This window comes from Vipera ursinii (genome assembly GCF_947247035.1).
Source record: "Vipera ursinii genome assembly, chromosome: 2".
In the NCBI taxonomy this organism is placed as follows: Eukaryota; Metazoa; Chordata; class Lepidosauria; order Squamata; family Viperidae; genus Vipera; species Vipera ursinii.
This window is the reverse complement of record NC_139513.1, coordinates 275,330,361-275,356,326: the sequence shown is the minus strand read 5'-3', so window position 1 is coordinate 275,356,326 and position 25,966 is coordinate 275,330,361. Positions and strand designations below refer to the sequence as shown.

The window sequence follows — 25,966 nt, the reverse complement described above, 5'->3', positions numbered from 1 at the left end:
CTAGGATGAAGGAAGGGAGATGATGCATCTAGATTAGCATATATATGCCTAAAGTTTGTTGATTTATAAGCTCTAAGTATCAGCACACTTAATTTTGCAAATGTTTGTATGTTAAACTTTAAAATTATAAAATAGAACGGGGAAAAAATCTGAGCACCACTACTCTAAATCAGACATGTCAAACTCGCAACATCACGTGACGTTGCATGATGTATCGGAGCTTTTACCCCATTGCCGGCAATGGGGTAGGCACGGTTTCATCATGATGTGTCCAGCTTGCAGGCCAACAGTTTGACATCCCTGCTCTAATTAATAAGAACCATCATTCTTTTTTTAAAAAAGAAAAATTCTTGCATCAAGATTTTCCCTAATAACTAAATAGCCAGGGTCATGTTGTTGTTTTTCTTAACAATAGTACATAAGTTATTGGTGTTTGCTGCTTCCAGAAGCACTCTAATTTAAAGTCCTGGAGTTTTCACATTTAACCCTACTTAGCTATCTCAAGGTACATTTTGATTTATTTATTAAATTTCTATAGCTGCCAATCTCAAATAAGTTCCTCTTGGTAGTTAATCATAAAATCAATTAAAACCAAATACAAATATAATAGAAAAATAAATACATATGTATAACAAGCAAGAAAAAGTAGATAATAAATATCAATATAACGAAAAAATGGGGCTCTTAACACATTATGGGCCTCAGGCTGAGGCATATAACTATATCTTACCAAAGGCCAACAGGGTTGGGCCCACCCTCATCACTGAAGGGAAAATGTTCCAGAAAGCTGGGGTTAAAACTGAGATTGCCTAAAATCACAGTTGGGCTAAGCATTGTCAACTCTGCATTGTCAATTCTCCAGAAAGGAAATTTCAAAAAGGAAATTGAGCTTCTTACTGCCTGAACAAGAGTAATCATTAATCCATCTTAATAGAATATAGATTAAGAATTTTTCTCACTGATTCTAAGTGTTCGTATGCCAAAGCTAGGAAGATGAATGTGTTATAATAATAAATCTATAGTAGTGTTTTTCAAACTTGGCAGTGTTAAGATGGGTGGATTTCAAGACTCAGAATACTCCAGCCAGCTCTGGGTCTATAGCAGGCATGTCAAACACACAATGTCATGTGACATTGCACGACGTATCAGGACTTTTTCCCCATTGCTGGCAATGGGGTGGGTGCGGTTTTGGCATGATGCATCCGGCCCATGGGTCAGCAGTTTGACATGCCTGGTCTATAAGAATCAGGATTGAAGGATAACAAAGAAGGACATTCAAAGAAGTAAGTTACAGTCCACAAATGTGAATAAGTTGCGTCATAGCTCAGTACAGCTGACTTCTCCTTCATTAAAAAAAACTCAGAATGCCCATTCTCATATAACTGTAGCACAGGAAGACTGTTTGTCCTCTTTCCCCTTCTTTCAACCACGGGCTTCAGGATAAGTAAGGAAGAGTGTTATCAAGAGTTTCAGAATATTATGATCCCAGAACTCTTAGGGAGATTGCCCTGTGCAAACAATAAAACCCATGGCTGGTCCTATCCAACATAGCCATTTTCCCTAAAGAAGGAAGAAAAGAAGATTCATTGCCAATCTGTAGGTGAGTGGATCTGCTCTTAACTTGGTCTTGGTGGAAATATCATGTAGATTTTTTAATTTTTTCAATTTATGTTCTTACCTAGTTATAAGATTGACAAATTAAGGGATCCTAGGTTTTTTTTTAAAACTCCCACATCTTATTGACGCTTTGTTACAAAAATAGAAAATATTTTAAATTCAATTATGGAAATTATTGTATGACTGAATCATACTTTTGCAGTTCAGTAGACATGCAACTTATAGCATCCTTCTATTAAAGGGAGAAAACATGGCTGGAAGAATATAATCCTGGGTTGGATAATCAATAATTTGTATTTAGAAAATACATACATTTAAGATATGTTAAGAAATATTAGCTCTGTACATATTGCCTAAGTTTTTTTTACACCTGAACATGTTCTGTTTAAGCTGTGCATTTTAAAAATAATATGGATGGCTAAATAAATGTTTTAAATAAATAAATACCATAAAGCTTTGAAGACCTGACTTTTCCCCCAAGCATTGGGGTAAGAGACTTGATGACTAGGGTTTTATTGCTTTTTATGTTTTTAAAAAGTTTAGTTTTATAGCTTTATTGTGGTTTTTATGTTGTTTTTACTTTTGATGGGGAGCCAACCAAGCTTGTTTATAAAATGGGAAATAAAATAAAATAATAAAATAAAATAAAATAAAATAAAATAAATAAAATAATAAAATAATATAAAATATAAAAAATAAAAAATAAAATAAAATAATAATAAAATAAAATAAAATAAAATAATAAAATAAAATAATAAAATAAAATAAAATAAAGGTCACAGTGGTCAGCTCTATTGTTTCTGCTCTCTTCTAAAAATAATTGCATTACTAAATAGTGTTCATGTGAAGAGTCTTATAAGAAAAGAAGTAAGAATTGGGAGGAAGTAATTTCCTGAAAAAGGTGGACATACACTAAAATTCAGGTGGATGCTGACACTAAAACTTCCACATTTGGACAAGCAAGCTTCAATCTGGCCCCATTAACAAGGCAATAGGATCACTGTTTACACACATTGCTCATTATTCTGACTTGTTTGAAAGCTGTTATTCACCATATCCAGGCTCATTAGAAATTCAGTGGAAATGCAATTAATGGAAGACTTCTTGTTTATTTGCTCAAGAAGAGGAGAAATATATGCTGCCAAAAAACCTTGTTCAAAATTCAGCTTATAAAAGCAATGCAGGATCATCTAAATTTTCCCACACTCTCAGAGCGGGTAGAACATCCAATGTTTGTGCCAAACGTCTGCTGTTTATAGGACTTTTAATGGAAACTGAAATACTGCAAATACCATCTATTTTTTAACCAGCATGCTTTTAAAAAAAATCATGAAAGGGTGATATTGTTGTTTTTTAAACCTAAAGTCTCACTGGACCTTTTCTGCTCATTCCTCCCACAACTTATAAGCAATGTCAATTTCCTCTCTTACTTACCCACTGGAAGCTCAGCACTATTGATTGAAGAAGGAGGAGAAACACCCGCCTTATTCTTTGCCTTCACTGTAAATATGTAATCATTGCTCCAAAGTTTTATTTTGGTGGAGTTTTGGGATGCAGGAACTGATTCGTTCTTTGTGGATTTATCTGGCAGTGTCCAATATACCTCATAAGTCTCTATCAATCCATTGCTTTCAAGAATAGGGAGTGGCTTCCCAGAAAAATATTTTAAACACAAGCAGATAATTATTCCAAGAAAAAGGAGAAAGGAAGCGAGACAGTAAACAAATGCCTTTAAAAAGTCTGTCATAAATATTCCTCATCGTCCTCTGTTTACAAAGCACTGGGCGAACCACTGCTATACAACTGTCCTTATTGCACAAAGACATACAAATGGTCCAGAAGGCAACATTTGGTGGGAAAGGTCAAAGGAATCTTGGCGACACAAGCATGTCTTGCCTGAAAAGACATTCTACACATGCCAAAATTACCACCATGGTTGACCATCCATGTATATTCCTGACAATGTTGCATCTGACCGTGTTGAGGATGTTTTTACAAAACCATTTCTCCTGTGACTGCTGAGAAGAGAAATCTCCCCAATGGTGCTGATATGCCTTTGAAAGAGTTATGTGAAAGTTCAAGGAAAGTTCATTTTTCAGTCAGTTAAATATTGACCCAGTTTGATCCAATGGTTAAGGCACCAGGTTAAAAACCAGGAGGCCAAGAGTTCTAGTCCCTCCTTAGCCATGTAAGCCAACTGGGTGACACTGGGCCAATCATAGTCTCTCAGCCCAACCCACTTTTTTTCAGGTAAAATAGGAAGAGGAAGGAGTATTAGCTATGTTTGAGGCCTTGGGATACTTATAAAGTAATTTATTTTTTATTTTATTTTAATTCCATTTATATCCCGCCCTTCTCCGAAGACTCAGGGCGGCTTACAAGCTTAGCAGTAGCCTTCATTCTATGTATATGCCTGCTTATTAGGGCTTTCACACACACACCCCCAAGCGGCATTATTACAAAGTCAGCTTAATTGCCCCCAACAATCTGGGTCCTCATTTTACCTACCTCGGAAGGATGGAAGGCTGAGTCAACCTTGAGCCTGGTGGGCTGCGAACCTGCACTAATTGCAGGCAGCTGGTGTTACTTAAGGAGGCATTAGCCCACTGCTCCACCAAGGCTCTATAAAAGAGTGATTTAGAAAAATCTAATAAAATACATTTAAAAAATTGATATTCAAAACAGAGTTAATGGGAACTTAGACACAAAAATCTCAATATATACCTTCCAAAAGAGAGTGACTGTATCATTGGCATCTTTTTCTCTCCAGATATCAAGCTTTCTTGCTGGTTCTAGGAGAAGAGTGGTTAATTGCATTAATGAAAGTATTAATTGTTAATAGGCATACATAGTAGGTACGTTTTCTTCTTTTTTAAAAAAAGTTTATGTATTGTCCAATTTTTATTCATCAGGCATTGTACAATTTGCAACCCTGAAGCTTTCTCATTGTTTGGAAAAAAAACAATGGGGGAAAATTATTTATAGTTATAGAGACATAGACTTTTCTTATATCGTTTAGCCTAAAGATATTCTGGAAACACCAAATATAACTTACTACTAACATTTCAATTAATTAATTGCAAAACAGCTGAAACATTTTAGTAGTACAAATTAGATGGTTTGAAATTTGTGAAGTTTTGAGTTGTGAGTTTCAATGTTTTCATTTATGTATTAAAGTTTGATTCAAAGTGGTAAGATAAAGTTTTACTGAGGAGCAGCTTTTTAAATAATCTATTATTATTTCTGCTTCTGTTTTTGGAACTTTTTTAACATAGAATTTATCTGAAACTATTAAATAATAGATCAGTGTAACACTACAGTAAATCTGTGTTTTGGAGGAGTTCTGCAATTTTACAGTGTTTTCATGTTGATCCCAAGTGAAAATCATGCAAAGTGAAGAGGATATTCATGCATGATTTGTCGCATGGAAAAGCCAAAAATGTTCAGATCCATAATTATTAGGATGCACATAGTGCTTAGAGATATCTGCTGGTGCTTTCAGGTGAATCTCATAATCATAGAAAATCATGAGGACTCATGTTTAATTTCAATTTTCATTCATAGCCATCCAAAATTTAATAAACTTACGGGCTTGTTGAGTTGTGTCGGTCTTATTCTTGCTCCAATTACTCCATTTCCAAAAGAAAGGCTCTGGAGTTGCACAGCGAACTCGGAAAGTGTAAATTGTGTATGGACGCAATTTGTCAACTAAGATTGTGTAACGTGAATTTTCTGAATCATTCAGCAGTACATTCTTAAAGAAGAAAACAGGAAGATAACTTTATGTCAAAGAGCTGATAATTAGGATTATCGTTGTGGGTCCAGATTTTATTTATTTTATTTTTAAAGTTCTATGCTACCTCACTGAGGAGACTCTAGGCAACTTATAGTCATACAATTCAAATACCATATAACAATAAAGAAGAACCATACATTTCAAATTCAATTAAAATTTAATTAACCAAGATGGAAAGGAAAGAAGCAGTGTGTGCATGGGGAATAGGTGGCATCTAATTAGTCCACTAAATTCAAGATGCCACTCTCCCATTGGGTCCTCAGGCCTTTAAGCCCTTTTGGAAGTCCAGAAAGTGGGAGGGAAATGTCACTCAGAGGCAGGATACTTCAGGGGCTGTGTGCCTTGATAGAAAAGCTTCTTCTGGATGCCACCAGGCACAATTCCCTGAGCAATGGGGTCTGCAGCATTCTTTTCTGCCAGTGCAGATGGGGGGTGGGTGGGCTAATCCCATTGGAATGAGCTGGTTTCTCAGATAACCTGATCCATGCCATGAAAGGCTATTTATATAATGTGTGTATCACTCTTTTGTAGGAGCGTACAAATTTAAGGGGAAAAAATGCATAGATCCCTTTAATATGAGACACAGCAAGAGAGATCTAATGGTCCTCTGAATGCTGTGCAACCAATGAATGTTGCAAAAACAATCTACTGGTTCCACTTAATTAGTGCCTGGCAGAAGGCAGAGCACTGATGTATCCAATCAACTATGCTTGCAACCATTCATTATTTCCAGGAAGCCAGTAGTCAAATGTTCTTGTATGATGAGCAAACAGACAGGTGAAAGAAAATCAAAGGATGAATAAAAGAGGAACTAACAGGATGGTAACATTTTTTCCACATTTCATTTTTTTCTAGCTAATACAACTTTACCAGTGCACAAGTGTTATTGAAGGGTTGAAGTCAACGAAACCTTCACCAACACTTGTACAGCTCTATTTGCTGTACAGCAAATGGTAAAGCTATAAAAATGAAAGAAAGGATTTAATTCCATTTTTTATGGGCTGACCTTCAAGAGCATGTTAGGGTCAATGCAGCAGTGAACCTGGTAAACAGGGCATCATCAAGTCAGTCTTGAAAGAGTTGCATTACTTTTTTTTGTACTATAATTTACAGTAGTTTACAGTAGTGGGGCTTTCCCCTTTTGAGCAGAAAGAGAGATCTTTATTTGGTCTGGTGTGATTGTGGCACTTCAGGGGGACCTGAAGTTGGCCAAGGAAGCAAGGCCAAGTGGGGTGGGTTTTTCTTGCTTTGGGGAGCAATTGAAGTGTTTGACATCCAAAGCATATAATGGGGCTTTGGGTACAGCTTTCATATGCTTTTCCACCTGTAGATGATCAGCAATACATCATCAATCTTCAGCAACTGTGGTAAAAGAAAATTCCAGTGATTGTGTAGAAGATCCCGTTCCTGTTAAATGCTTGGGATCTGGCTTTTGAGGGACTGTCCTTCTCATTACAAACCAGTAGGATCTACAGCAGGTCTTTCAAAAATGCTGCATGTGCACGGGGCATGCGCTTTGTTTGGACAGAAAAATGGCATATAAATTAAGCAAATAAAAGAATAAACAATAGTTCTTTATAAGAGGAAGACAGGAGAAGTGGTCACTAGCTAAACTATATGTATAATCCAAGTATAAAGACAGAGTCAGGGCATGTCTAAGAAGAGGCGCCAAAGGATGAGTATAATTTTGCCATTTAGACATGGCAATAATATATAATAAAAATGTCATAGGATGCCTACCCTTTCTTCTCGGAAAGGGCCACTGGGAATTTGAACCTGACATTGCAGTTTGGTTTCTTTGAAATTGCCAGGCAAAGAAAAAGACAGTCTGAAGCTGGTTGAAGTTACACTGCTCACTCTTAAGTCTGTAGGAGTATGTGGGTAAACTGGAAAGCAAAAACAAACATATTTCATTAAAAAAATTCCTAACTTGTGTTTATTAGAGGGCAAACCAATGCAGCACAAAACGGTAAACTAACAAATTAGCATATGACCAGTAAGGATTTTGTTTCTACATTCCACCAAAATCCTTGCTAGGAATAAATTTGAATTTTCCACTGATCCATGATGACCCATAAATTCTGTCTAGAATGAAATCTGGCTAGCATTTATCATTCTCTACACATACACACCAACACACACACACACACACACACACCTACTATTTCTCAGTTGTTCCTGCAATAACCTAATCTGAAGGTACAAAACTTCCACCACCACTTTTAACTGCTTGATCCATTAAGGCAGCGGGTCCTTTCAAAATTTCTTCCGCTGATCATTAAGCCACTGGGGGCTCCTCCCTTCTTGCCTGATTGTTTCCTAGGCAGCTTCTCTTCCACTCTTTCTCCAAGATCATCCTACAAATGTTTCCATCACATTCTTTCTCAGGCTGTTGCAGTGGAGAAAATAGGAGCAATCTGAATGTGATAGGGGAAAGGAATGATACTAAAATATATCAGAAATTTGTTAAGATTTATATCCTGCCATTCATTCAGGAGCTCAGGACAGAATTCACAGTGCTATCTCTACTTCTACTTTTCAAAAACAACAACATCCATTGAGATAAGTGGGATGAGAAGCAATGAATGTCTCAAATTCACCCAGTGGCTTCCACAGCTGAAGATGGACTCAAAGCTGGCTTTCCTTGTTTCTAAATTAATACTTTATTCATTAAACCATAAACACACAAACACACAAAGCGAGGGGGGGGAGGAGGGAGGAGGAGGAGGAGGAGGAAGAAGAAGAAGAAGAAGAAGAGGAAGAAGAAGAAGAGGAGGAGGAGGAGGAGGAACCTATACACTGAACACATCTTTTCCACAGTAGATAAATAAAACTTTAATTAATGAAGATTATCTTCAATTTTTTTTAAAAAAAATCTTCACCACAGCACAGAGAAAAAAAAATCTCACCTCTATGCCTAATATCCATTATGTGGGAAGCTTCTGATTGGCCAAGATGATTGGAAGCATGTAGTGTGAAGTTGTATTCTGTTTGGTTCTTCAGGATTGTAAAATTACAGTGATAACTTTTACGATTTGTTTCTGCACATGTGATATTTTTCCCAGAGTTTCTGAAAAGTTAAAAGAGAAATTATGGTTAAAAATGGACACATCTCATAGAAAAGTTCAGACAAATCGCAGTTATGCAATGATTTCAATGGGAAAATAAGACTCAAAAACAAATGTCATTAAATAAACCTTATCTTGTTGGCCCTCTGTTTTTCTACTCCAGATCAGACCTGCTATAAATAGGGAGAGGAAATTGGTTTTCTGCTCTTCATTCTTTCTGTGAGGGGAGGCTTGGGGGGGGAGGAAGCAGGGAGGGGGGAATGCCTGCATGAAGGCGGCTAGGATTTTCCAAAGCTAAATGAAAATATAGTACTTGAATCTGAAGAATCCCTGAGTAAAAGATTTTCTCCTCCATCTACTTTCCATCCTCTACGGAATCCCATCTCCATCCCACATCACTTATTTCTTTCATCATCTATCTTATAATCATCAATAGATTGTGTGAACGAGGGGTCCTTAGTGTCCTCTGAGCTTGGTTGTTTTCTTGCAGATGTAATGAAACATATGAAAGAAAACAACCAAGCTCAGGGAACACCAAGGTCCCCTCATTTCAGTGCTGAGCTACAAATATTCTCCTTTACCAATTGTGTGAATATGTGAAGGAGCCACCTTTAAGATCTGTAGAAAGGGTCTTAGAAAATGTGTTATTTCTTTATGTATTCAATTTACAGCCTGCCTTTCCTACATAACATTCCTTCCATATATGTGCTCAAAACCACCAACTTTGAGAAAGGATGTCCCAAATTCTTTCAAGAGGCAACTGTTCTGAAGAACACTTCTGAAGAAGCTTCTAGGATGAGAAGTGAAACATCAAGTCCAGTTGCCTCTTGAAAAAGCACCTTTTGGACAACTATCACCTGAATCTCCATAGACATTTGAGACAAAATGGCTGGCTTAAAAGACAGTGATTTTCCGTAGCTGAGAGTAGACTTCAACCTACATCAACCTCTTAACCACTACACTATATTGGTTCACACTCCTATTAGGCCATCATAGATGTTACTTTGATGGCCCTAGAAAACCAAAAGGAAGACATAAGATATATGGTCAATTATAATTAGCTCTCCACCGACATATCCCATTGGGTGAACCTGCAATCTAAACATACGTATAAATAAATGACCTGTTTATCTGAATAATCAGAATGTTTATACCAAATATGTCACATTTTTATAGTTTAACATATATATTCTCCTGCTTTAAAAAAAAGTACATGAAAACAAACCCTTCAAATAAGGCATGTTTGGTTTTTCTTGCACCAAGTAATAAAGTGGGCTCTCCCTCCTGCCAGCGGCATGTTATTTCCTTAAAATTCTGTGTTTCACAGCTTAAATTTTGTGGAACATCTGGAGGATCTATAATAACAAATAAGAAAGAAGTTTTGCCTAAATGTACATATCAGTTGAATCTTTGTCTCATCTCAACAATAACTCAATAAGGAAATTACTATCAAAGGATTATTCTGGATGTTCTACAGAATTCTACAAATTCAGTCACAGTTTTGTTCCATGTAGCATCACCCTTGTAAACTCTCAAGTCTCAACAAACATGGAGGGTTAGGAAGAAAATCTGCTCTGGATTTATTCCAATCAAGCATAGGCTTTAAAGCTTAGGAAGAAGTTCAGCTAATAGCATACATTAGTGTCCCTATGCAGACATTCATGGCTTGAATAAAAAAGCAAACAAAATATCTAAGGAAGGGTGGCAGTGCCCAAATTGTGTTCACAAGATTGGGGTGGTGATGCAATTGTCATAATTTAGAGGATAGGTCATAAAGTCACTTTTTTCAGTGTTCTCATAATTTAGAACCATTGTTAAACTAATACTGTGTTTCCTTGAAAATAAGACCCGGTCTTATACAGTATATATATTTTTTTGCTTCCAAAAGAGGTACTAGGTCTTATTTTGGGGTTGGTGTCTTACCTTAGGATCACCAAAGCCAGGCCTCCCACACCCCGAAACCTGTTGCGCCATTGCTTGACTTCTTCAGCAGCTGCTTGCCGCCACTTGCGGCTGGACACTGCGTGGCTCTTTGGACCATTTCCACTGCTCGCAGAAGGAAGCCACATGGCAATTCATGCCATTGCCGTTGCTTGCAGCAGGATGCCACATGGCTTTTTGGGCCATTTCCACTGCTTGTGGCAGGATGCCACATGGCACTTTGTGCCATTGCTGCCGCTTGTGGCAAGAAACTACATGGTGCTTTGGGCCATTTCCACTGGTCTGGCTAAATGCTGCAGTGGAAATGGCCCGAAGTGCCATGTGGCATCCTGCCGTGAACAGCGGAAATGGCCCGAAGCACCATGCAGCTTCTTGCCACGAGCAGCAATGGCATAAAGCGCCATACAGCTTCTTGCAATGAGCAGCAGCAATGGCACAAAGCACCATGCTGCATCCTGCCATGAGCAGCAGAAATGGCCTGAAGTGCCCTGAAGCATCCTGCTGCGAGCAGCGAAAATGGCCCAAAGCACTGTGCAACCTCCTGCCACAAGCAGCGGCATTGGCGTGAGGAGCCATACGCCTTGACAAGTGTTGGGGCTTGTGGTGGTCCTACCGGTAAGGTAAGCGGGTGTGGGGCATGTGGGGCAGTTTCACACCCCTACCCCTGCCCTAGCTTGATCTTTAGGTGTGCACCTCACCCAAAACTAGGGCTTAGTTTCAGGGGGGCTTATATTATGCCCACCCCTGAAAATCAAGCTGGGGCTTACCTTCTGGGGGGGAACTTACTTTTGGGAAAACACGGTAGTCTTAACTCAAGTATAATAGGAATGATTTTCAATTGCAACACTGAAGCATTACAGCAGAGATCCCAACCCCCAGGCCATGGCCCATTGGGAACCAGGCCAGGCAAGCAGTGGGCAAGCGGCAGGCAAGCGTGTGAAACTCCATTTGCACAAGCCATTGTGCCTTTTTTGAAAATATATTTTCTTGGAGGGAGGGAATACAAAAAGGGTAGCAAGAAGTATCAATAATATTAACTTTTCTTGAATTTCAGAGGCAAATCAAGATCAAATCAAAATAAGCCACCAGGATGGAGGGTGAATGAGTTTGGATAGGTAATGCTGGCATGCCAAATATTTCTGAATTGATTCATTTAATTCTACATACTGAGCAGTTCAAGGCCAAAATACCTAAAGGAATATTTTCTCCTATATACACGTGCTGAAATAATTTGATCATCTTCACTCAGGCTCTTTCAAAGTATTTCCTAATGTAGAAAGGTCTTCTTCACTGTAGAGGTCCATGCTAGGATAATATGCACTGCTCTGTTTTCAATAATAAAACTTTCAGTTTTCCAAATCATTTGAGAGTTGCGTTTTGAAATGTAAGTGTAGGAGATGGCCACGCTGAGCCCGAGGGAGGATTCAAACACATCATCATTCTCAGATCCTTTCACACCTATAAGAGTTCTAAGTTCAGGCAGCCTTGAATTCTGTTGATTCTTATCCATCGCCTGTTTGCTTTGCCTGTTAATAGTTCAAATTCTTGTATAGAGCTTTAGCATATAACGAACCTATACATTCATTTGAACTGCCCGGACTCTTAGTTTCCTGCTCTTGACATTAAGACCCATATGTAGAAAGCAGTTTTTACACATTTTATTTCATTTCTCCTTTTATTATTTTCACCAACTTTTTTTATCTTTGTCATCCACCCAAATTGTTTACCCACACATGGATCCACACAGAATATGTAAACCATAAAATATAAGGGGGGAAAAAAGAATACTTACAGCCCACAAATAAAACCGTTCCAGTAACAAAGAACTTGGCTGTTCCTCCCTTTTTGATTTTACACCAGGCATTATATCCAGAATTAGCGGCAGCAGTGACATTTTGCACAAAGAGTGACTTGCTCCATTTGGTGAGAGGGGTACCCTTACAGATCTCACTTTCACACCAATTCCCATAGTTAATATTGATGAAAGTGTCTTCAGCTTTATACATACAGCAGAAAGTCACATTGGAACCTCCAACCACCACTTTATCTAAAGGGTACATTTTTGTGAAATTGCCAGTATCCTTTCCTGCAACAGAAAGATGAGACTGAGAAAGGAAAGAATTGGCAACATTGATTATCCAGCAGAACAGCTGCACATAACAATCCATTTAGAGGCTCAGCCTCTGGAGAATTATAGCCACTGAGCCATAATCTCCATCACAATGAACGGGAAGCACAGCAGAACACAGGTGCCTTTAAGAAGGTACACTTAAATTAACAATATTAACTAAAATTACTTTTTTTAAAAAAAATCCCATTTATATCCCACCCTTCTCCGAAGACTCAGGGCGGCTTACAATCTAAAGCACAATGTGCTTAGCAATAGCCTTCATTCTATGTACATATATACCTGCTTATTAGGGCTTTCGCCCCACCCACCCCCAGCGGCATTTTTTTTACAAAGTCAGCTTATTGCCCCCAACAATCTGGGTCCTCATTTTACCTACCTCAGAAGGATGGAAAGCTGAGTCAACCTTGAACCTGGTGGGATGCGAACCTGCACTAATTGCAGGCAGCTGGTGTTACTTAAGGAGGCATTAGCCCACTGCTCCACCAAGGCTCTACTCAGTGCTTTTTTTGTAAAAGAAAAAGGTGCCGGAACTCACACATGTCATACAACCCACCTTGCCTACCCTACAAGGTTCCATCCAAAAAAGGTGCCGGAACTCCGTTTTGAGCGTTCTATGAGGGAAAAAAGCTCTACTTGTCCTGAAAAATCTCAGTCTTTAGAAAAATAGAGCCACCGATTTTGAATGTGAAACAAACTAAACTCCAACCTAGAACTAACGAGAAATTTTCTGTCAGTGAGACCAATTAATCAGTGGAACAACATGCCTCCAAAAGTAAAAATTAAAATAGAATCTAAATTGGTCTGGAAGCACTTTTACTTTTTGGTAAACCAAATCTTCCATAGTTTGCCCATATTTTTCTATTTCTAACAAAAGATTGCTAGATGGATGATTAAAATTCAGTCTTTCGCCCATTTAGAAAACAGGAACACATGCACAGAAACTCTCAGTACTGTGAGTACCAAGAAGAGAATGAGTCAGCTAGTCATCCATCAGTAGGTGCATATTTGATAAGACTCTTCTTATTCCAAATGCTGGGCTCATCTGCATCATCTTACCTGGAATGGTTGAAAGTGGACTCCATTCACTCCACATCTTCTTTCCATCAAAATTGTTCTCATTAAGAAAACAGCGAATCCTAATGTAGTGAGTGGTGCAATTAAAAGGCAGATCTGATGTCCATTCCCAACGAAGGAGATTATCTTTGCTGCCAACTGATGTGTTATATGTCTCCTAAAAAACACAAGATTTGTTCCAAATTTATATTTACCAACATAACTAATCATTGCACTGCTGATGTGCAAGAACAGAATTTAGGCAAAAAGACGACTATATTAACACTAAAGACTACATTAAGACTAAAAGAAACATGTTGAATTGGAATATCATATTGATATTATTGATATTATTTCAGATATTAAGGGACAGATTTCAGAAATATGTGATCCATCTGTTTTGGAAAAGGTAGCAATTTCTGCCATTCAAAGGATGAAGAAATATGTATTATTATGCAGAGATTTTGTGATGTTTTACAATAATATTTTGTACCAACCATTTTTATAGTAGGATATAATAATTCTTAGTAAAACAGTGACTATTGATGAGTATAATACATAAGAAATTATTTCCCTTTTTGTCTCTTTTTTAGTTTGATGATTTTCCCCCAATCCTTTCTTTCTTTCTGGCAGTGTTTATGTTTGTTGTTTTAAGTTTAATTTAGGCATGGACATTAATTATCTGGAGAGGTTAGTGTACTTAATTTTTGTCATTTTTTCTTGTAATTTGTAAATAAAATCAAATAAATACTTTTTTTAAAAAAATACCCCACCCTCATTGCTAAGCCTCTCATTTTACGATGGCTAACACATACATTTTCCTACATCCTTTTTATTCTTGCAGGGTTTTGGGATACAATTTAAGCAAAGAAGTAGGGAGACTCTTAAAAGAGGTTTGGTACTATGACACATCATGCTAAGCTATGACTTGTTTTCCTGTGAGTTGTATAACAACCCAGAGTAACATAGTTAAGCAGTACATCTTGGTTAATAAAGAATACTGACTGTTTCATCCATTGCTTTTAATCTAAAACCAGCTATGCCTTACCATATATGTGAATTCAGTGAATTTCCTAGTTAAACAGGATCTTCTATTCAAACACTTTAGCCCAACCTGCTGACGTGCAAAAGTGCTGGATTATAATTTTCATATCCCATAGCAGCATGATGAAAGCTTCTGCTTGATGATGGCAGAAAGTCAACACCAGGACTCTGAGGAAGGCAATCATTGTGCCATGTGTCTCACTGTAATTTTCCAACATTTCAAAGCGGCTCTACTTCCATTTCATCGGTTTGCAGGCTTACAGTGGATCACGGTAATTGCCTTGCAATTTCTTCCTTAACTCTTTGCTTTTTATCATCAGCTTCTCTCTCTAATGATTAAACTTGCTTTTATTGATGATTGTAATGATTAGCTCAAGATGCTGCCATTCAGGGTCTTTGATTACAACTGTCACCTGAGAATGGGATCAATCATTCTCTATCGCTACAGACTATCAGATTGCACAAATACACATACACAAACAGAGAGGTGTAAAGAGAGACAACTTACTAGTGCTATTTCCTCCATTGGATCTTTACGCAGAATCTGAATTTGCCAAGTACAATCAATTTTGTATTGAAAGACTGATCCGCCATCATTCCATTCCAGAATCAATGTGTCAGCTAAAAAATCTGGAGTCAGTCTATGAATATGAGGCCTCGGAGGAACAAGTACTGGGTGGAAGAAAAAAGGTTAATTGGACTCAGAAATACTGGATGTCAATAAGTGTTCTGAACAGAGATCTCTTCCTTCCTGATGTAGTCACTGGAATTTTTCAAACTCGTGAAAATAACTACTGTACCATAGTTTCTTTTACAGTAATGATTTCATCAAAGGCAAATTTGTAACATGAAAAGTGTGACAACTGATAATATTGTTATTGACAAATGTAAAGGATTTTACTGGAAATTGAATTTGACAGTGTATTCTTTAACCACAAGCTAAAAAGAAAACAAGATAATATTTTGCCACAATGATATATGTACTTTTATTTTTAACTTTAATTAGGTTGCACTCAAAAATCACAGCTGTAGTCAGGGCTTCACACTGAATATTTGAATTCAAGAGTCATGCTCTCTTGAAAGAAACTGTACATCAAATCTTACCATTTAAACTGCAGAACAGTTTTACATTTTCATAAAACTGTAAGGTTTCCTAAATCATAAACAACCAAATTATTATGAAATACTGTGGGAAATTATTGTTTGGCAGAATTCCAAACTAGAACATCATCTCTAATCTATCCTCTACCACTGTATTCTTAAAATGGAGAAAACTCCCTTTCCATTTTATAAACAAGAAAAACAAGCAAAATCAAACCTTTCAAAGCTTGAAAACAGGATATATGTATTCTGAGAAATATCAGTACACATAGAAATCATATAACATACTATGTTATAGGTATAAATTATCTGAAATAATTTCATTCATGTATCGCCTTAGTTGTCATTCTATATAACAGACAGAAAGAACCAGATGATCAGAAATAGATATTTTGTTATTGGACAAAAGAAATCTATTTACTTAGTGTCTTGAATCTCTGGAGATAGCATAAAGCAGTCACAACATGTTACATCTAGTATTCAGCTGCCCTGATCATCAGCAGAGGAAGCATAGGAAATCTCAAACAGGATCTGGACCCCCAAATTAAAAGGTCCTTACTCTGTCTTCCCAACTATTTTATCTCTAGATTACTTCACATCAAAGTTTTTAACAAAGCAACTCACTTCACTGGAAATGCTATTATTATTATTATTATTATTATTATTATTATTATTATTATTATTATTAATAATAATAATAATAATAATAATAATAATAATAATAATAATAATGTGCAGCAGGAGAAAAAAATATAGATGAACTGGTGCAGTAGAAGTTTAAGAGTTCCCAGTCTAAACACAATAATCCCAAATTGAACGATTACATTTTCTCTGTATTTATTATAAACTTCACATTATGGATTGCATAAAACATACTTTAATCTAGAAAAGGAAATACTTGGAGAATTCAGGTAATGCTTTATTTTAGACTGCATGAAAATAAAAGTATAAGAAGTTTAATGTAAGCCTGAAGCCCACCTAGGCTGATTCTTAGCATTATTCCAAACTCAGCCATTAAATTTCAAACATTTTAGTCTTGAATATAGAAAAAAGTATACTTACAAATGTCTTTTTCAGAAAGCAAAAAGGCATTTTCAGCTAGGGGATCTTCCTGTTCTCCCTTAGATGAATTGAGGGTGGTTATCTCAATCTGCATATGTTCAAAGATAATTAATGCAAATGTTGCCTTTTTTTCCTTGGTTATTGAACATTGTGGTTCAGAAAAACTGCAAAAGAAAAAATTCAGCTTAGCTATTGGAAATAATTTTAAATTATAGGAGAACAACTATCACAAAAGTCAGAGTAATTCGCAGTATCTTGATTGAAGATTAAAACTCTACCTAAAGTCAAATTCAATAATAAATTGAATTTACCAATGTATTGTCTAACCATAGGCTAAAAAGCACTCCAGAGAAGCAGGACATTTTTTTCTGTTTTGGTGTTCCTGAAACACATGTATAGCAAGGCGGCCAAAATTACAAAAAACAAACAAGCAAATGAACAAAACGCTATTTTACATGCAAAAGACTCACTGGCTATTAAATTACTCCAAGTTCATTGTGTATTTAATAAAGTGTAACAGCAATCTGGAGTAGGAAAAAATGAAAACTTGGGCCAAATGACAACTTTCACACTTTTTAAATATCCGAATCCATTTCTATAATACTAAAAAAAATTAAAAAAACTTCAGTTAAAAAGTTAATTATGCCATGGTCATGCTGTGGTTAGAATGCAGCATTGCAAGCTAATTCTGCTGACTGCTGATTGCCAGCAGTTCGGCAATTCAAATAGCACTGGCTCAAGATTGACTCAGCCTTACATCCTTCCAAGGACAGTAAAATGAGGATCTGGATTGTTGGGGGCAATATGCTGAGTCTGTAAATCGCTTACGGAGGGCTGTAAAGCACTGTTGAAGTGGTATATAAGTCTAAGTGCTATTGCTATCTTTTCAGGGATTTATTTTTTAAAGTACTTATTTTAGATGTTTTCTGAAGATCCTAGAAAGTGAGCACTTACATATCAGCTCATGTACAGATTAAGGAAGTGCAGTCTTAATGAATTTGTTCAAAAACCAAGAACCAAGCAAGATTTTTCCCCATTCCTTTCAAGATGGTTGTTAAGAGCAACCATTCCAGTCAGGAGGAAGGATCAAATGAAGAATTAGCCTGAATTTATTACATAAACACAAGAGGACACAGTCATAACCTACGGGAGCACCTACTGCCGGCGTCAACTTCCCTCCGTCCTGTACATTCCCATAGAGAGGGCCTCCTCAGGGTACCACCGGTCAGAGAATGTCGGCTGGTGACCCCCAGGGGGAGAGCATTCTCGGTGGGTGCACCAATACTTTGGAACCGCTTACCGGATGAACTCCGGATGGCCCCTGACCTTCGCTCCTTCCGGCGTGATCTAAAAACTAACCTACTACATTGGGCACAATCATTTAACTTTAAATCTTGTATCATGTATTCTTATTTTTATTGCCCTGTACACCGCCCTGAGTCCTTCAGGAGAAGGGCGGTATATAAATCAAATAAATAAATAAATAAATAAATGAATGAATGAATGAATGAATGAATGAATGAATGAATGAATGAATAAATAAATAAATAAATAAATAAATAAATAAATAAATAAATAAATAAATAACTTCCCCACATGCTTTGAGCCTGATCTAGTCTTTCCCAGGCCAGACTTGGAAGATTTCTATGAAATAGGCATTAAAACAATAACTACTTTGAACTCCACAGTGTAGGTTTGGTTGTTCATGCTTGACAATGGTTTGCGATACAACTCTAAAAATAAAACTGAACCACCATTAAGTATGGTGTCAAAAATGGAAATTCTGGACAAAATAGCAATAGCAACAGTACTTAGGCTTACATACTGCTTCATAATGCTTTTCAACTTTTTTTTTTAAAGGTGAATGGGTTACTTCATTTTCTTCTTCCTACTTAAACAAAAATGTGACAAGTCCAATCTTGGTTAAAATTCTAATAATTTGCATAAGAAAAAAGCCACAATCGAAAGAAAAACAGAAAAAGTGATTCATGATTCATGCTCTTCGGGAAAGGTAACGTTGTCTTACCCTCAAATCTGCTAAATTAGAAGCAAGTTTTTGTCTCCTGCTGAAAACCTCTTAGCAGCAAAAACAAAGGAGATCTTTTGAGGACTTAACTGGTTTAATACCACATAATAGACAAATATTTGGAGTATTGACAGAAAAAAAAGAACTTTGGGCAAATTTTGACAAACATAGACGGGTTTATATCTTATTGAGTGGCTGTGATAACATTTTTCATCACCGCATTTGACCAGAGATGTACAATGGAATTTTCCAGGTACCAAGTATTTTAATTAAAGACTGTAACAATGCTTGCTGCATAGCAACTTCCTGTTATATATTGAGAAACTTTTCACAGAACAAAATGTTTTATGTCAAATGCCCTTTCACAGAAGTATTCAGACCGATTATGGTCCCTTGGAAGAATATTTAGTCTGGTGATGCCTATCACAGGATTCTTGGAAAAAGCAGAACACTATTTACCTCTGAATCCTCATTCTTTGTAGTTGACACAAAAATCTTGCTATGGTTTTAAAGAAACCAGGGTATGGATGTTTTTTTTAATGATGGTTTCTTCAGATCTCAGAAATATTACCAAGTGTCTCTTTTGTATTTATTGACAACAGGAAAATATAAGATAGTGAGTCAGCTCCCTGTGCTTGGGATGTTCCATGAAACTCCCAAGGATTTGCCAGCTGATTTCTACTATGGTATTTTCCCCATACATTCTTTCATATCATTCCTTTCATTTCCCTCAAAATTCTTATTTAAAAAAACCTGGAAGTCCTGAACAGTACTGTGAATTATTTTCCCTGAATGAAGGCTGATACAATACAATTTTAAAAAGACAAAGATGAAACTGATTTGACTCTTAAAATGGCAAGCAAGCAATGTACCCAAAACATTCTTTTGTTTGTAGAGCCATCTCTTTAAGAACCTCAAGTTGGCATTACCGTAGTTCTAAATTTCCAAGTCACACTATTTCCAGCTTAAATCTATTGCATTTTCTACACCATCTTTCCAAAATTGAAGGTTTCTAATTGTGTTGGACCAACTCTCATCCAAGATAGCTTTAGGGAATTACACTATCTGAAGTCTAGACATCTGGAGCAAGCTAGAGTATGGGTAGTTTACTTATATCGTCTCCTTCATTCCTGGAGACTTCCTTCAATAAACCATGGATTAATAATTTCTGGATTAACTACATGCATTAGAAATATACTGTAGTATGGTCCTTGAAGATAGTTCAAATCTGAAATGCAACTAAAATTTAACTAAAACAAATCCCTTCTTTTTTTTCTGATTCATTTGAGGAAGACAATTTGCCAGTGTTGTGGTGAATGAAAATACCAGTGGTGATACAATCTGAAGAATGCGGTCCTTTCTACTTCACTATCATACCTGAGACATATTTGTAGTGACCATTGGCACAGGTCAAACATGAATAAATTGAGTTTATTTACAAGGCCAAGGCAAACCTTTGGTTCTATAGACTCCATTGGTTCTCTGTCTCTAAAGAGCAATTTCTTAAACCAATTCTCGATACATCACAGTATCAAATTATGAAAAAGATTTTGTTCAAGCTATCAATATCGTTACCTGACATTGTAACAGAATTCATAAGTAAGTTTTGAATCATCTCCAGCAGCTGTAGTCCAGGTGCAGACAACATTGTCAAGGTTGTGTGTTATACATGTCAAGTTCTGAGCCAAATATGAAGAATCTGGAACCAAAATAAAAATGTTAATGAACATCCACTTCAAAAATCTATGCTCCAAAAGCTATGAAAACTCAAAAGATAGTCCAGTGTTTAAGACAGCAAGCTAAAAAACAGGAGACCAAGTTCTAGTTCTAGGTTTGGCATGAAACCCAACTGGGTGATCTTGGGCCAGTCACCCTTTTCAGCTCAACTGACTTTACAAGGTGGTTATTGTGGGGAAAATAAAAGAAGGAAAGAGCATTATTATGTTTGCCACCCTGAGTTATTTATAAAAATAAGAAAGGGAGAATAAAAATCAATCCATCAATCAAATAAATGCCTGGTGAATATATTTGGAGCTATGGAATGGTTCGACTCATCAAACCATCTCATATTTCAAACATATTTTACAATGGGTTAATAATAATTCCCTTTCCCAGAGAACTTTCAATGATGTGAAGTCCTTCAATGAATCCTGAGCTACAGTTACTATCTTCTATTGAACTTTCAAAGATGTCACTCTCTGAAATGGATCAAGTGATCTTTAATGCAAAATATTGCCCTCAACATTTATTGTCTCAAGCCAGTTTGAAGGGAGCCATAATAAGCAAGCTAATATAGAACTGCTTATGTATTATTTTGTGTCTGGAATCAGGAAAGTTCATTTTCAGACTGTAAATTAATAAGGTTTTTAGAAAATTAACCTTGATTCTTTAAAACAGAATGAGCACCTGAGCACTAGTGGTTAAGGCACCAGGCTAGAAACTAGGGAACTGTAAATTCTAGTCCTGCCTTGGCATCAAAGGTGATTTGGGGCCATTTACTCTCTCTCTGAAGCCATGATATAAGGCTTAGGACTGATTGGTCAATTCCTATTGCAACCAATAGATAAACTTTTGGTTTACCTGGAAACAAAAGTGGACCCTGAATTTTAAGGGAAAATATCAGGAAGGAAAAAAAACCTCAATATTAACAACAGACTTTATTTTATTTTATGTTTCCTAAAAAAAATACCCTACTGGATTGACTTGAAGCTTATAGCTGAATGGTCAAGAGTTTTTCATTAAATGTAAACCAGATTTCTCCTAGGATGGTTGCATTGTGAGTTAAGCAGGATTCCTTCCTAAATTCAGCAATACAGGTAGATGTTACCATGCTAACAGTTCCATATTATTCTATTGACTTCTGCTGATTTACTGCATGTAATATATTCTGTCTTTTTCCCAGCAGATCAAGGTGGAATAATACAGTTTTTGAAATACACATATGAGGTAGGTTGTGATACATTTACCAGTTTGGTCAATAGTACCCAGAGTACCTTAGGATCAACTGAGAATCTGGACTGAAGCCTAATCAAACACTTCAACATGGCTCTAGTTCAACACCTAACAGCAACACCACTTAATCAAATTATTAAAAACAAGAATGCAAGCAGTAGCCAAACAACTGAGAGCCAGTGTGGTATACTGAGTGGATTAGAACAGGAAGACTGAAATTCAAGCCTATTTTCAGCCATGCAAACTCAAGGGCCACTCAGTTCAACCCACATCACAGAGTTGGTGTAAGGATAAAATGAAGAGAGATCCCCGGTATGTAGCCATGACCTCTTAGGAAAAAGGGGGTGGGAAGGTTCACAGGTGGAAAGCCTATCGTGAAATTAGTTACAAAGAAGATACAACAGTCTAAGCCAGGGGTAGGCAACCTCGGCTCTTTTATGACTCATGGACTTCAACTCCCAGAATTCCTGAGCCAGCTTGGCTGGCTCAGGAGTTCTGGGAGTTGAAGTCCATGAGTCATAAAAGAGCCGAGGTTGCCTACCCCTGGTCTAAGCAATATAAAAAAATCCCATAAAAACAAAAACAGAAGAATCAAAACATGTTACCACTAAAAAGCAAACTCTCTGGTTGGTGATCTTGCTGCAGCACAAGCCACAAACCACTGAACCATAAACCACACAGAGTTATATAAAAGTAAAAAACAGGAAGTATTTTACAATCAACTTTATATGAACTCTCTGAATGTCAGAAAGTCCAGCAAAGTTCATTTTTAATAAAGGCAAGTAGAAAGGCAGTTAAGACATGGCTGTTTATTCTCCAGGTCTTTGGTTCCAGATGAATGGAGTCTAAATTATTAGTTGCAATACATTTCAATCCAGTACCATTTGATGGTTTTAGTTGATTTTTAAAGTATTGTGTTTCTTTTCGTTTGGGGCAGTGGGATTGGCATTTATATTTGACTCTTGTATGCTGCTCAGTTGGTTGAATTTGGTGGCCATATAAATCTTGCAAATTAATTAATTAATTAATTAATTAATTAATTAATTAATTAATTAATTTTATTTATTGAATTTATATACCGCCCTATTCCCGTAGGACTCAGGGCGGTTTACAGGGCAGTTAAAACCATGAAATACAAAAATTAAGATCAATTAAAACAATTAATTAAATTCAAGCCCCAAAAGTAAATCTAAAACCCAATTAAAATTAAAAACCCCTCTGTCTGGGCCAAACAGCTCGAAGAGCCAAGTTTTCAGGTCCCAGTGAAATGAGCGAAGGTCAGGGGCAGTCCTAAGTTCCGTAGGTAGTTGGTTCCATAGGGCAGGCGCACCCACAGAGAACGCCCTTCCCCTGGGAATAACCCGCCGGCATTCATTAACCGGCGGTACCCTGAGAAGGCCCTCCCTGTGGGAGCACACAGGACGATGGGAAGATGATGCCGGCAGCAGGTGTTCCCTTAGATAGTCCAGACCCAAGCCATTTACCAGCACCTTGAATCTCACCCGGAGGGCAACTGGAAGCCAATGAAGCTCCCGGAGTACACGGGAGTATCGGGAAGCTCCCATCACAACTCGCGCAGCTGCATTCTGCACCAGTTGAAGCCTCTGAGTGGTCCTCAAGGGCAGCCCCATGTAGAGGGCATTGCAGTAGTTTAACCGGGAGGTCACAAGCGCATGAGTGACTGTGCGTAGGGCATCTCAGTCCAGATAGGGCCGCAACTGGCGCACCAGACGAACCTGGACAAAAGCCAACCTGGTCACGGCTCCTATATGATCTTCAAAACTGAGCCGTGAATCCAGGAGGACGCCCAAGTTGCGAGCCCTATCAACGGGGGGGGGTAACACCTCACCCCCTATTGTTAATGATGGAAAAAGCTGGTCAGTCCGAGATGCCGGTATGAACAGCCACTCAGTCTTGGCAGGATTGAGACGAAGACTTAAAACATTTCTACATCTTTACAAAGATGGTCCCTTGTTAGAACTGGACAATTCCCTGATTCTGGGTTTGAAAATATAAGTTGTTTGGAAAATAGATCTGGGATTCATCTTTCCACCTGGGTCCTCTCAGCAGGAAACCAAATGGTACATGGAAGCCCTTCAGTGTTCCAAAGAATCATACAGGTAGTCCTCAGTTTTCAACTATAATTAAGCCACAACTTAAGTCATAAGTTGGGCCAGTTGTTAAGAGGGTTATCACATGACCGATCTGATTTTGCAACTTTTTTTACAGTTGTCATAAAGCAAATGACATGATTATTAAGTGAACCCTGTGGGTTGCTAAGTGAATCCATTGTCCACAATGGGCGTATTTTGCTAGAAACTGGAAGTAAACTCTGGTTTGGTTTGGTTTTTTGCAAAAAAAGCATCCTAAATTGTGGTCTCATGACTACAGGACACTGCAAACAGCTTTAAAGGAGGGCAGGTTGCTGAGCACCCAAAATGCCATCATGTGACCATGAGGAGGGGGGAACCAGAATTTCAAATTTGGGTCATAAGTACCTTTTTGTGCTTCCATCACAACTTTGAACTGTGACCAGTGGTAAGACAAGGACTACCTGTTTTAAATTCCTATGCTCCAACCTGGGTACTATATGAATTTCATTTCTCATAATTCCAAGTAGCATTGAAAGTCACTTTTAAAGGTATATGGTTCTCTAGTAAGAGGTGGTTGAGCTGTTCATTGTCTCCCTGCTCTTTTGAGTCACCAACTTCAGAGCTTGTTTCTGCTATCAATCAGTGGACATCAACTTATGGTTGAGTTTATAGGAGATAATGTACCGCAATTCAACAGCCTGTAACTCAGGTTAGTTGGAAGATCAAGAAAACCAAAGCAATAGGCAGTAACCAACCATTTCCATATTGTTGCCAAGAAAGCCAAATGCATATTTCATAAAATATCTGAACTCAAGTTCAGCTCAAAGGAAACTTTCATTTTAATATGTAGAATAGGAGGACATGATGTGCTAAGCACTGGCCCCCATGTGACAGTAATCACTTTTTTGTGCGTGTGTGTACAAATCTCCATGCTCCTCCATCCCCTTTAACTTTATTTTTAAAACATGAAGAAGAAACTGGTGCAAAACAAAATCAACTAGGCTAAGAAAAGATGTATTCAAGCAGGAAATTCACTTGGGGGAAGGGTGTGGACGTCTCTTCCAGTTCCAGGAAGAAGCCAAAATAACATCATTTTTCCTTCACAATTCTTAGAGTTAAGCCTGAACCAAGATCAATGTAATGGATCAATTGTCCAAAATCTGGCATTTCACTGAGGGAAATTTTCTTCTCAATAAAATAAGACTCCTGACTTTAATGCACCAAGAGATCATTAGACATTTCAGACCACTTCCCCTATGAAAATTACATATGAAGGCTGGAAGAACATTACAAAAACATACACATTTTGTGTATCTCAAGGAACAGGAAGAGTAAAACTGGCTTGCTAGTTGCTGAGTTAACATTTGGCCTTCCAACCCAGGTGCTGTTAGATTCCCAGACCCTTAAGCTCTAACAAATATGGGCATAAGTCAGGAATGCTTAGCAGCCAGAGAGGTTCCCTTTTCCTGTCCTAAATGAGAATAGAATAGAATATCTTTATTGTCATTGTGTAACTCACAACAAAATTAAGACTGCAAAGCAAAGTTACTTTGTGTGTCTCAGAATCCACTAATAGAGTTCTGGACTATGCATAGCAAGGATGAAGGGAGCTTCCTAATGTTATTTATTTATTTATTTATTTTATTTGTTTGTTTTATATACCGCCCTTCTCCCGGAGGACTCAGGGCGGTGTACAGAGCAAAGTGAGTATACAATAAAGCAATAATAAAACAAATAGAACCCCAAATATATCAGGCCAGGCCGGCTTGCTGGAATAGATAGGTTTTTAAGTCACGCCGGAAGGTGCGAAGGTCGGGGGCCATCCGGATCTCGGCTGGCAAGCAGTTCCAAAGGGTTGGCGCACCCACCGAGAATGCTCTCCCCCTGGGGGCCACCAGCTGGCATTCTCTGACCGGTGGCACCCTGAGGAGGCCCTCTCTGTGGGAGCGCACAGGACGGAGGGGTGTTGACGCTGGCAGTAGGTGCTCCCGTAGGTAATCCGGACCCACGCCATGTAGGGCTTTGTATGTCGTCACTAGCACCTTGAATTTCACTCGGAAGGCAACTGGAAGCCAGTGCAGC

General features: G+C 37.7%; 1 protein-coding gene across 4 annotated transcripts in view; it reads right to left on the bottom strand.

Annotated features, from left to right (window-relative positions):
• Nucleotides 1–25,966, bottom strand: part of LIFR (LIF receptor subunit alpha) — a 99,261-nt gene that overhangs the window by 27,601 nt on the left and 45,694 nt on the right. For all 4 annotated transcript variants that reach the window (XM_083356801.1, XM_083356802.1, XM_083356803.1 and 1 more), the window contains 11 exons: nucleotides 20,415–20,538; nucleotides 16,814–16,977; nucleotides 15,159–15,322; nucleotides 13,610–13,784; nucleotides 12,215–12,508; nucleotides 9,707–9,836; nucleotides 8,323–8,483; nucleotides 7,154–7,299; nucleotides 5,206–5,371; nucleotides 4,342–4,409; nucleotides 3,052–3,265 (listed from right to left, as the gene is read on the bottom strand). In XM_083356801.1, the coding sequence (XP_083212927.1) occupies nucleotides 3,052–3,265; nucleotides 4,342–4,409; nucleotides 5,206–5,371; nucleotides 7,154–7,299; nucleotides 8,323–8,483; nucleotides 9,707–9,836; nucleotides 12,215–12,508; nucleotides 13,610–13,784; nucleotides 15,159–15,322; nucleotides 16,814–16,977; nucleotides 20,415–20,538 (1,806 nt within the window). The remainder of the gene's footprint in view (nucleotides 1–3,051; nucleotides 3,266–4,341; nucleotides 4,410–5,205; nucleotides 5,372–7,153; nucleotides 7,300–8,322; nucleotides 8,484–9,706; nucleotides 9,837–12,214; nucleotides 12,509–13,609; nucleotides 13,785–15,158; nucleotides 15,323–16,813; nucleotides 16,978–20,414; nucleotides 20,539–25,966) is intronic.